The sequence below is a fragment of the Rhinoderma darwinii genome, chromosome 6, assembly GCF_050947455.1.
Source record: "Rhinoderma darwinii isolate aRhiDar2 chromosome 6, aRhiDar2.hap1, whole genome shotgun sequence".
Lineage (NCBI taxonomy): Eukaryota > Metazoa > Chordata > Amphibia > Anura > Rhinodermatidae > Rhinoderma > Rhinoderma darwinii.
Window position 1 is genome coordinate 120466033 of NC_134692.1, and position 13165 is coordinate 120479197.

Below are 13165 nucleotides of genomic sequence, written 5' to 3' on the forward strand. Positions count from 1 at the left end.
TTTCACTCTGGCGGTGTAATGTTTTCTGTATAACACTGTCCATTCAGCATCCAGCTTTTCCCCCTTACCGACCCAGCAACATCACGATCATATAGTATACCGATTCCAATCCCGACTGTGTATACAACTGGCGATAACTCCGGTTGTTTCACAGCTAGAACTGCAATCCTGGTGTCATATGAAAGATTAGAATCTTCTCTTTCATATGACATCAGAACCACAGGTGGTCCACAGCCGGAGAGATGGCTTATTGAAGTGGTCCCCCTTCTCTCCAGCGCACCTTGACGTGCAGACTTTAAAGAGGCTCTGTCACCAGATTATAAGTGCCCTATCTCCTACATAATGTGATCGGCGCTGTAATGTAGATAACAACAGTGTTTTTTTATTTAGAAAAACAATCTATTTTCACCAAGTTATGACCTATTTTAGATTTATGCTAATGAGTTTCTTAGTGCCCAACTGGGCGTGTTTTTACTTTTGACCAAGTGGGCGTTGTACAGAGGAGTGTATGACGCTGACCAATCAGTGACCAATCAGCGTCATACACTTCTCTCCATTCATGTAATCAGCACGTAGTGATCCTGCGCTGTTCACTTTGTGCAGTCACATATTCCCACATTAACGTTACTGAAGTGTCTTGACAGTGAATAGACCTCACCTCCAGGCAGGACGCGATGTCTATTCACAATCCCGACGCTTCCGTAACATTTGTGTGTGACTTACAGCACAGCACATCGAGATCACGCTGTAAATGACAGCTTACAGCGAGATTAACGTCCTCGTTAATGTGTGACACACAGCGTCAGTTAACTGTTCAGGGTGCCAGCCCTACTCTCCCTGTTGCCGATCAGCGGCCCATTGCCGCTGATTTTGGCAATTAACCCGTTAGATGCGGGGATCGATTGTGATCGCCGCATTTAGGGCGTTTGAAGCACATCAGCAGTCCCCACAATGCGATTCCGTGGCTGCCGGTGGTTGGCATGGCAACTGGAGGCTAGACAATGGCCTCCGGGTATGCCATGTATGGAATCCAGGTCCACGTAGGCTTCCTATTACATCCGTATCAAACTGACAGTTGGAATACATTACACTACATAGGTAGTGTAATGTATTCTAGCAACAATCAGTGCTGCAAGTCTTCCAGTCCTCTAGTGGGACCAAAAAAAAAAGTTAATAAAAATGTTTTATTAAAGTTATGTTACAAAAACAAAAAATGCTTTATTTCCTATAATACGTTTTTTTTTATTATATGAAAAAGTTAAAACTACACATATTTGGTATAACCGTGTTCATAACGACCCAAACTATAATATTATTTTTTCCAACCGGTGAACACTGCAAAAAAAAACAAACCCCTAAAAAACAATGCCAGAATCACAATTTTTTTTGGTCACCGCCCCTTCCAAAATATAGAATAAAAAGTGATCCAAAAAGTTGCATGTACCCCAAAATAGTGCCCATAAAACTACAAACCGTCCTGCAAAAAACAAGCCCTTAGGCTTCATGCACACGACCGTGCTCGTAATTACGACTCGTAATTACGATCATGGCACGGCCGGTCACGGGCAGCTGGCCGTTTTTCCGAGCCGTGCTCCCATTATAAAGTATAGCAGCACGGCCCGTAAAATAAAAAAATAGAACATGTTCTATCTTTTTAACGGCACGGGCACCTTCCCGTGAGAAAACGGGAAGGTACCCGTGGCTAACAGAAGTCTATGGGCCCGTTATTTCGGGTCGTAATTACGACCTGTAATAACGGGTGTTTTTACGGTCGTGTGCATGAGGCCTTAGGCCTCATGCACACGACCGAATTTTTTCCCACCCATAAATACTGGCGTAAATACGGGTCCGGTGTCACACGTATTCGACCCGTTTTGCACCAGTATTTACGCCCTGAGCTCGTTTTTGGCTGCAAAATAGCACTTCACTAATCGGCAGCCCCTTCTCTCTATCAGTGCAGGATAGAGAGAAGGGACAGGCCTTTCTGTAATAAAAGTTAAAGAAATTCATACTTACCCGGCCGTTGTCTTGGTGACACGTCCCTCTCTTCACATCCAGCCCGACATCCCTGGATGACGCGGCAGTCCATGTGACCGCTGCAGCATGTGATTGGCCTGTGATTGGCTGCAGCGGTCACATGGGCTGAAACGTCATCCAGGGAAGTCGGGCTGGATGTCGAGAGGGACGCGTCACCAAGGCAACGGCCGGGAGACCGGACTGGAGGAAGCAGGAAGTTCTCGGTAAGTATGAACGTCTTTTTTTTTTTTTTTTTACAGGTTGCTCTATATTCTGATCGGAATTCACTGTCCAGGGTGCTGAAATAGTTACTGCCGATCAGTTAACTCTTTCAGCACCCTGGACAGTGACTATTTACCGACGTCGCCTAGCCACCCGTCATTACGGGAGCTCCATAGACTTCTATGGGCTGTCCGTGCCGTTATAACGGCCTGAAATAGGACATGTTCTATCTTTTTCAACGGCACGGGCACCTTCCCGTAAGAAAACGGGAAGGTACCCGTGGCCAATAGAAGTCTATAAGCCCGTTATTACGGGTCGTAATTATGACCCGTAATAACGGGTGTTTTTATGGTCGTGTGCATGAGGCCTAACACAGCTTTTTTGACTGGAAAATAAAAAAATTATGGCTCTCAGTATATGGTCACACAAAGAATAAATTATTTTATAAGCAAGTGATTTTATTGAGCAAACGCTGCAAAACATTAAATAAACATATACATATGGTATCACCGTAATAGTATCGACCCGCAGAATAAAGTAAAATTGTCATATATAGCCCAGGGTGAACGCCGTAAAAAAACATTCTTAGAACTGCTGCTTCTTGGTCGCCTTGCTTGCCAAAAAATGGAATAAAAAGTGATCAAAAAATCGCATGTACCCTAAAATGGTACCGATAAAAACTACAGATTGTCCTGCAACAAATAAGCCCTCACACGCTCCGGTGGCGAAAAATACAAAAGTTCTGGATCTCAGAATATGTAGACGCAAAATGTGAGAGTGCCCAAAAGCGGATAAGATCGGGCATTTATCAGTGCGACACTGGCTACATATCTGCGGATTATTATTTATTTACCCCATTATTATACCCTCTTATTATGCCCTGATGTTCTCCGCACAGATAACATATGCCCCCCACATTATAAACTGAAATGCCAGCAAAACCCCAAACGGAACAACTACCAATCAAAATCTGCGCTCCAAAAGCCAAATGGTGCTCCCTCCCTTCTGAGCCCTGCAGTGTGCCCAAACATCAGTTTACATCCACAGATATGGCATCGCCATATCTTTGAGGTATTTATCTTCAGTGGCACAACGTATTGTGTACTAAAATGGCATATCAGTGGAAAATTTAAATTTTCACTTTGCGCCATCTGCTGTGCATTAACCCCTTCACGCACTAAGACTTAATAGCATGTCATGGTGCGGGGGAGTGATGTATGGAGCGGGCTCACGCACTGAGCCTGCACTATACGCTGCGGGTGTCAGCTGTGTATTACTGCTGATAACCGGGACTAACTGATAGGAACAGCGATCGCGCTGTTACAGAAGCCTGTAAAAATGACAGTGATCGCTGCCTCAAGTCCCCTAGGGGGACTAATAAAATATGTAAAAAAAAAAGTCAATAAAGTTATCAATAGGGAATAAAATATCAAAAATGCCTAAAAGCCTTCCCTTTTTCCCATTTTTCCACTAATGTGTAAAATAAAAAAATTAAATTTGGTATCGCTGCGTCCGTAAAAGCTTGAACTACTACAATATACCATTATTTATCTCGCACGGTAAACGGCGTAAAAAATAAAGAATAAAAAGCACCAAAATCACTGTTGTAATAAAAAGTGATCAAAAAGATGTGTGTACCAAAAAATGGTACCAATAAAAACTACAGCTCGTCCCGCATAAAATAAGCCCTCACACTGCTCAGTCGACCCAAAAAAATTAGGGCTTGTCCACACGTAGCAGAATTGCTGCGTTTTTTTTCTGCCCGGAATTGCGGACGGAAAAAACGCTGCATATTTGCTACAGGTTTTCCCCATTGAATTAAATGGGAGGTAAAACCCACAACAAATAGCAGTTGTTGCATTTTTTGTGGCAGGTTCGCAGAGATTCCGCTGCAAAAAACGCAACTCTGAATAAAAAACCCCAATATACTTACCTAGGAGTCTGTGTTTCTTCCTCCAAGCCGGCCTCCTGGGATGTCTCTTCATCCCGTGTGACCGCCACTGCAGCCAATCACAGGCTGTAGCGGCGGTGACCTGGATGAAACGTCATCCCAGGAGGCCGGCATGCTAGCAGGCCGCTTAATGCAGCAGTTTTCCACAGCGGACATTCCGGGCGAAAAACTGCACCAGAGTTTGAGGGGTTTAGTTTCCAAAACGGGGTCACTTTTGGGGGGTTTCCACTGTTTTGGCACCACAAGACCTCTTCAAACCTGACATGGTGCCTAAAATATATTCTAAAAAAAAAAGAAGCCCCAAAATCCACGAGGGGCTCTTTTGCTTCTGAGGCCGGTGCTTTAGTCCATTAGCACACTAGGCCCACATGTGGGATATTTCTAAAAACTGCAGAATCTGGGCAATAAATATTTAATTGTGTTTCCCTGGTAAAACTATCTCTATTACAGAAAAAAAAGTATTACAAATGAAGTTCAGCAAAAAAAATTAAATTTGTACATTTCCCCTCTACTTTATTTTAATACCTGTAAGACGCCAAAAAGGGTTAAGAAGCTTTCTGAATGCTGTTTTGTATACATTGAGGGGAGCTGTTTTTAAAATGGGGTTATTTATGGGGGATTTCCAATATATAAGGCCCTCAAAGTCAATGTGAGAAATTGCTGCTAAAGTTCTAAGCCTTGTAACGTCGACGAAAAATAAAAGAATGTTCAAAAAATGATGCAAACATAAAGTAGACATATAGGAAATGTTAACTAGTATCTATTGTGTGTGGTATTAATATCTGTTTCACAAGCCGATACGTTTAAATTTAGAAAAATGCAAATTTTCTCTATCTTTTAGTGTTTTCCACAGAATACAGAATTTATCGACCAAATTTTTCCACTAATATAAAGTACAATGTGTCATGAGAAAACCTTCTCAGAATCGCTTGTATAGGTAAAAGCATTCCAAAGTTATTACCACATAAAGTGACACAAGTCAGATTTGAAAAAATCAACTTCGTCGTCCAGGCCCAAAACAGGCTCAGTCCTGAAGTGGTTAAAGGAGTTTATCCAGGATGTTTACATGCATGTGACTGCTGCAGCCAATCAGAGGGCTTATCGGCCATATGTTGTATTTCTTCCATTATGCCAGAAATACGATTCGTCACCGGTGAGCCCTCTGATTGGCTGCGTCACAGTTACATACTACATGCATGTAAACAACCACTTTCGAGTGCCGGCAGAGCCACAGCGCTGGATCGTCGGGGGCAAGGTAAGTTAAGTATAGCTTTTCTGGTTTATTAATTTAATTTCCAGCCCCTAATAAAAAAAAAGTCACATCCCAGATAACCCCTTTTAAGCTATTTTATGACTGAATTACAGTGAGCACATAATGTAAGGCTATGTTCACATCTACATAAAGGTTCCTGTTTCCGACAGATCAGTGGGGGGATCCATTTTAAATGTATTCCCTCATTTCCAGACTGTTTGAATGAAGGCGCATTGCACATACTTGTCTGCCATTCTTTTTGACTCCTCTTTACTGCGGTCGTGCGAGTGAGGAAGGACCCTCGTTCTCGTGATCGGTAGTGCCCACAACATCCAATCGTGTATCATCTGGGAAAACCTTTTTTAAAAAATATATTTTTTATAAATTTTTCTTACTACAGGGAGGCACTATGAGGCTTGTACTTTTTCTTATTAAAAAATAATATACCTTTTTATTATCATGCAGCATTATGGCAAACGATGATGAGGAATCTATAACCCGCACTGAACAAACAAAGAAGAAGAAGAAGAAGAAGAAGAGGAGGAGGAAATCAAAGCAAGACAATTCTGGGAAAATAATAGTGGGGGGATGTCAGTGTCATAATAGCAAAAATACAATAAAAAAGAAGCATAAAAAGAAAGCCAATGCCACAGAGGATGCTTCTGAAATAATGCATGTAGTTCCTAAAAAGAAAAATGATGAAACTATGGCATCATGTGACCCCAAAACAAATGATGATGTCCCAATAAAGAAGACTACCTTAGATCAAGTTTCTTTAGGTGACCCCACATCTACTGAGGGAACCCACAAAAAGAAAAATAAGAAAAATGTGTTGGTTAATGAGATTTCAACATATGACCACCAAACTAATGATGATAATCCAGAAAAGAAGAAAAACAAAAATGTTGCTTCGTGTAAGCTCAAAAGTAATGATCCAGTGCACAAAAAGAAAGCAAAAGAGACAAACTTAAAGGCTAAGAAAAAGAAGACTATCCTCAAAAGTAAAGCCGTAACTGAGGATAACATCCTAACTTCAGTTCCTGAAAACAATATTGTCCTTAAAAAGAAGAAAAGAACAAAGAAAGATCCCTCTTCACTTCGCTCCAAAGAGGACAAGGACATCACTATAGACCTGACAATGGATGAACTAGACTGTTCCTGCAGTGATAACCTGTCCAACTCAAAACGTAAAAAACGCAAGAAGTCAAAGACAGCCGAGGGCAACTTTGTCAATGAAGCCTCAGAAGCTGGAAGTGTTGTCACAAAAAAGAAAAAAAAGGTTTCTGAACTAGTGGAAGAGTCAAGATCTTCGAAAGACGACCACCCTGAGATGTCTGACCATGCAGATGTAAAGAAGAAAAAAAAGAAAAAGAAGGCTACGTCTGTAAAGATAGAAGATGAAGCCATTAATGATCATGATGTCCACCATGGCAAAGAAGGTGGAGATTCTATATCCGTTGGCAAAAAAAAGAAAATGAAAAGCTCAATTATTGATGAGGAATCTGGAAGTTTACAAGGAAATAAGGAAATGGTAGGACACGGAGCATCTGACCTGAATGGAAACAAAGTTAAGGACAATGGCATAACTTCTAAAGAAGCCTTGAAGAAAAAGAAGGGAAATAAAGCAAAAGAAAAGACTGAGTCGGTGAAAGGAACAGTTGGCTCTTGTGAAGAAAAAAAGAAAAAGTCCAAGAAGAGGAAAGCGGTGGAGATGATAAACCATACTGATGAGGAGCACAGGGCAAATGAGGATACAACAGAAGTTCCCAAAAAGAAGAAAAAAATTCAAGAGGTAACCAAAAATGTGAAAGAAACGAGTGTGTATCACTAATAGCCGGACAACAAATTCATTGAGCACCATTATTCGTACTAAAAATCCAAAAAGACACTCTTAAAGGCGACCACCCCATTTATATTACAGTCCCCTTAGGTTCGGCTCCCGGCACTCCTCTAGACAGACCTTTCCCATAAATGGGAGTAATGCATAGTGGCCATTCAGATACATGGCCGTCCAGTCCATATGATACTTGGACAGCTCGAGTCTGCCAGGACGGGAGCCACTCTGTAAGAGTATATTTACGTGTCACATCTTTGTTTTTAGCTGTGATATTCACAAAACCAATGTGTTTTGCGAAACTTTAGTGCAAATCGCAACAAAGACTGAAATGACCACAATAGACCCTTACAGAGCAGCGCTCCGTTCTGGCACATAGAAGGGGTTCCGAGAGGGGGGTCGACGACTCCCTCCTAGGATGTCTGGGTGCACTAATAGGGCATATGGATAGGGGCTGCCTGTATGAAACATCCCCTTTAAATTTTTGGATTGTTGTTTTGCAAAGGGATTGTTAACTTTATCCTGCAGAGCAGGGATTCCCAAATATGGTACGGTCTCCTTGGGCGGAGTATGTCAGTCCTGGCTCCCCCACTACTACCCCTCTCCACGTTTCTTTCCAGCATTTGCCACTCCCAACCCCTCCCCACCTCCCCCCTGTGTTTTTGCACTATTGCTATTATTTAGCAGTACGAATACCCTGCTTCTGGGGTTACAGCCTCAATATTGTAATTCTCAACCCCATATGTATGTTCTACCATGTGGTTGGCCTGTTGTCTTGTACATTCTTGGTATTTGTTATTTTTACTGGAATTCATTAAAAATTCTTTCAAAAAAACACAACAAATGCCACTAACCAAACCTAAGAAGCGGGTGATGCCATGATCCACTCTAGAAGTTGAGAATGATGCCATCGACCAAGCTTTAGACGTATTCTTCACAGTGCTCACCGGTGCAACCGTATACTGTGACGTTCTTTTAACCTGACGTCCATTAATCCAGACCTTCTGATAGTCCGGCACTAGTTTTCGAATACAGAACCTGTATGATCATTTAAATTTTACAGAACTAGAAGACTGGGCAGAATAAATATTTCTCTATTGTAAAAAAAAAAAGTGATAGTGGCCGAGCGGTTTTCTCTCAAGGCTCCCTACTCGTACAAGTCCATTTATATACTTTTATATGACCGTACAATAATCCAGCATATCTGATAATCTGGGTCCCACTAATGCAGGAATAAAGGGATTTTACTCAGACAGCATCGGTTTTGATAGGTGATGTTATATAGAGAGGTATATGGCACTAATGAACATATTTTTGTTATGACATAGGGAGAGCGCCAAGATGTCTACTTGGTGTCAGCGGAAGATGGAAACAAAGATGAAATCCATATTGATACGGTAAATTCATTTTTTAAAGTATAGGGGTATCTTGTGGATTGACATTAGTTATTTGGATCTATCGGTGTTAAGTTATCGATTGTATAGCCATATGTAATCATAAAATTGATAAAAACCCTAGCATTAAAAACTGCATGTAAAAACGGTGATTGATATTTTAACAGGCAGTGACATGATTTGATTTTTGCGTGTTAACAGTTCTAGGAAAATTTAATGTTACTGAACTGCAACACTAGAAACAGCCTGTAGACAAAAGTGGCGCTGTTTGTTGTTTGTTTGTTTTTTGGGATGGTAGGATCTTCTATAATTGCTTTAAGATGCATTGTATGGGCAAAAGTATGTGGACACCTGGCCATGACACCTTGTGGGACATCCCATTTCTAAACCATGGGCATTAATATGGAGTTGGTCGCCTCTTTTGCTGCTATAACAGCTTCCACTCTTCTGCTTTTTTCAATATTTTACAGTGTGTCTGTGGGATTTTTTGCCCATTCAGCCAGTAGAGCATTTGTGAGAACAGACACTGATATTGGATAAGAGGACCTGGCTCACGATCTCTGTTCTAGTTCATCCAAAAGGTGTTGGATGGGGTTGAGATCAGGACTATATGCAGCCACTTCCACACCAAACTCATCACACCATGTGTTTATAGACCTTGCATTGTGATCTGGGGCACAGTCGTGCTGGAACAGAAAAAGGCCAAACCCAAAACTGTTCCCACAAAGTTGGAAACTTACAGTTGTCCAAAATGTGTTTGTACTGTATGCTTTAGCATTAACTTTACTCTTTACTGTAAATAAGGGCCCAATACCTGAAAAACAGCCACGACCATTATCCCTCCTCCACCAAATTGTACAGTACGCATTATACATTCCTGTAGGTAGCGTTCTGCTGGTATCCGCTAAACCCAGATTCATCCATCAGACAGATAGTGAAATGTGATTCATCACTCCACAGAACACGTTTCCACTGCTCCGGAGTCCAGTCACGACGTGCTTTACACCACTCCAGCCGACGCTTGGCATTGGGCATGGTGATCTTAGGCTTATATGCAGCATGAAAACCCAACCCATTTCATGAAGCTCCTGATGGACAGTTCTAGTGTTGATGTCACTTCCAGAGACAGTTTGGATCTCTGTAGTGAGGGATGTAAAAGAAGACAGGAGATTTTTATGTCCCTCGCACTTCAGCAATCGGCGGCTCTGCTCTGTGTGTTTGTGGTCTACTGCTTCGTGTCTGAGCTGTTAAATCTAGATGATTCCACTTCACAATAATAGAACTTAAGACCGTTCTACATGTGCCATTTATCGGGCAAATGAGCGTTCATATAAACAATCGTTCCTAATAATTGCCCTGTGAGAATAAAAAAGGGCAACGATCTGCCGATGAAGGAGCAAACGCTTGTTCGACTGATCGTATAGTTTATGCAGCAGGAAATATTATCGTTGTCAGCAGCACATCTCCCTTTGTAAACCGGAAGACGTGTTGCCGACTTAATAGAACTGCATGGGGAGGAGCGATCATAGTATCGATCGCTCATCCCCACACATTACTGATCATTGCTCCTTGTGAAAGGAGCAAACGAGCGCCGATCAACTAGTTGTCTCGTTGATCGGTGCTCGTTTTACGACCAAAATTGGCCAGTGTAACAGGATCCAGGGCAGATCTAGCAGATCAGAAATTTTACGAACTGACTTGTGGCAAAGGTGGAACCTTATGACCGTGCCACGTTTCACGTCACTGAGCTTCAGCACGAACTACACTACTAAAAACGTTTGTCTATAATTGTTAAGGAAACGGAAACCTCTGGTTTCCGTCGGTGTCAGTTTGTGTCTTCTCAGGGTCCCGTTCTGACGGGAAGCTCTGACGGAACGTCAGAACGGGACCCCAACGCAGATGTGAACAGAGCCTTACTAAACTGTGGTGTGAATGAAACTGAAGCCTCTACCATATTATATTTTATTATTTTATACTTCTTATAATATTATATTTATTTGTGTCTGTTTTACAGGTAAGGCGAAAAGCACTGCAGGAGGATATTGACCGTGAATCTGGAAACACCAAGGTTGTATAGAGAACATGCGCTCTGAAATAAAATCTAAATATCCATGGGAAGGTTTGGGGTGCTATGTCTGATTGTAATATATATGTTTTTAGCGTCCGTATGTTTATATACATGTTACCGCAAAATTGTACAATACAAATAGGAGCAAGACCTGTGTGACGGTTAAAGGAGATCTTCATCTGTTGAGATTGCCTTCATCTACAATTATTTCTAGTTGCAGCGTGAAAAAAGGGGAGAAAAAAAGCCTAAGGGTAAAATCACACACAGGGTTTTGATGCAGTTTTTTTGAACCAAAGCCAGGAATAGATCTAAAGAAAAGGTGTATAGAAAAGACTGATGCATCTCCATTCTTTGCACTCCTTTGTTTGGCTCAAAAAACTGAGCCAAAAACTGCATCAAAACTGTGTGTGTGATCCTGGCCTAAATGTATTATTATTTATTCTTAATTCCAACTGCCCACAGCCACCCTTACCCCGTCGCTGCAAGATATGGACACCAGGGCTCTATGGAATAGGGTTCAGAGAGCAACTAAATGCTATATCTAGTAAGGTTATGGTACTGTGGGATGAAAGGAACCTAAACGCCCCCCACTGAAAGGCTGACACAGAGCATTGCCTCCTTAACTGTTTCATGACTAAGGATCATTGATGCCCCTGTGTCCAGGTCAAATTCTCAGTCTCTGATATGCACTTCTTTAAACGATAATATCTTTGCAACCGCTTTGAATATCACAGCAATTTTTGAATCCATTTCCTGGCCGTCTGACTGTTTTAACCGCCATTTGCCATCCGTTTTTCATGGACGTTTTTTGTCCCATCAACTTGAAAACACAACAGTGCCCATGTAGATAGTGCCGCAATACCACTGCAGATAGTACCACATTGCCCACTGTAGATAGTCCCAGAGATCACATAGATTGTGCCCACCATAGCGCAAAAATGTAAACTAATTTGCAATCCAGCAAAAAGAAGCCCTAATTTACAGCTAGCTGCAATAGTGTAGGCTAAAATATAACTTTTATTGGATATTACTAAATAGACGAGACAAAACAAAAAACCACATACGTTAAAAGTTAGCCGATGCTCACTGACAGTAAGGAATTTGCAAAAAAGCACTCGGTCAGTGCGGTACTATGTGACAATAGAAACGGCGCCTGCAGAACGCTGTGTTGGTATGATTGAGATAGAGAGTGTAGCTAACTGCCAATGGAGCATTGAATTTAAAACATGAGAAGAAGCCCCCCCGACATGTTTCACTACGAACGTAGCGTCCTCAGGGGTTCAAGTGGGGCTACTAGCGGCGTGTTACCAGCCAGCCCTTCTTATAACCTGGGGATGCCATGACAGTGGCATAGTAGTCCATAGGAAGCCAATAGAGACGGGGCTAGACAGACGAGCCGCTAATCCCTAAGAGGGAAAGGTCGTCCAGCCAATCAGAGGGACTAGAGACATCCACCTATCGTGAACGGGAATCGCGCGCATGCGTACTCGGCACATCGATGTCTACCGAAAAGGAGAAGTGCCAGAAGGCAAATACTGTGCATGTCTAGACACTTAGAAGAATCAAAGAAAGATTCTGACATGTAATAGGTGAGGTACCTGTACTGATGCAGTAATATCAAATGTTATATGAGGGTACATAATGCTGTTAGTCCTAGACACTTGTTGATGGCTACAACATGTAAAGCGATCAGCAGGAAGAATGAGCAAAAAAATATCAAGAATAGTAATGATATATGAATGAAAAAATCATTCAATACTACAAAGGAGTTTATAGAGAGAGAATGGACATGGAAACTAGTTTAGAGCCGAAGTGTATTACTAAGGCTGTAGATATAGAATATATGTGACCATAGATAGCGCCCACATAGTGCCACAGTTCCCACTGTAGATAGTTGTCACATAGTGCCACAAACAGTGCCCATGTAGATAGCACCATCCCATCCCTGTAGATGGCGCCACCTAAGTTCCCTGTAGGAGCGGTATCCCCAGTCAGAGCGCTCTTCTAGGAGCAGAATCCCCGGCTAGGAGCCCCTGAATCTCTGTCCATATATGGGTCCAGCTATCTACAGGAGGGGTGATGCTATATGCAGGGGGGTGGCACTATTTACAGGAGGGATGGTGCTATCTACAGGGGGATGGAGAGATGTCAGGGGCTCCCTCTAGGAGGAAGGAAGCCACTCTTAGAGGGAGCTTAGGTGGCGCTATCTACGGGGGGGAGGGTTGTGTGTTACAATGAAGCAGCACTGCACCGCACCCATCAAACCCTGTTCCAGACTGCCAACATTTATTTATATATATATAACAACTGCGTCAGCAGTTGGAACGTATATAGCCTAATGGCAGTCGTGAAGGGGTTAAAGGTGTTGGACAGGATTAGGAAAACATGGCTGCTTTCTTCCAAAAACAGTGCCACACCTGTCCACAGG

At 42.2% G+C, this 13165-nt stretch overlaps 1 protein-coding gene across 2 annotated transcripts in view; it reads left to right on the plus strand.

Moving 5' to 3' along the window:
• Positions 1 to 13165, plus strand: part of KNOP1 (lysine rich nucleolar protein 1) — a 28588-nt gene that overhangs the window by 7793 nt on the left and 7630 nt on the right. The window contains exons 2-4 of one of the 2 annotated variants that reach the window (XM_075830193.1): positions 5907 to 7233; positions 8604 to 8672; positions 10684 to 10737. In XM_075830193.1, coding sequence (XP_075686308.1) covers positions 5907 to 7233; positions 8604 to 8672; positions 10684 to 10737 — 1450 coding nt within the window. The remainder of the gene's footprint in view (positions 1 to 5906; positions 7234 to 8603; positions 8673 to 10683; positions 10738 to 13165) is intronic. The other variant, XM_075830194.1, reaches the window with a different exon arrangement.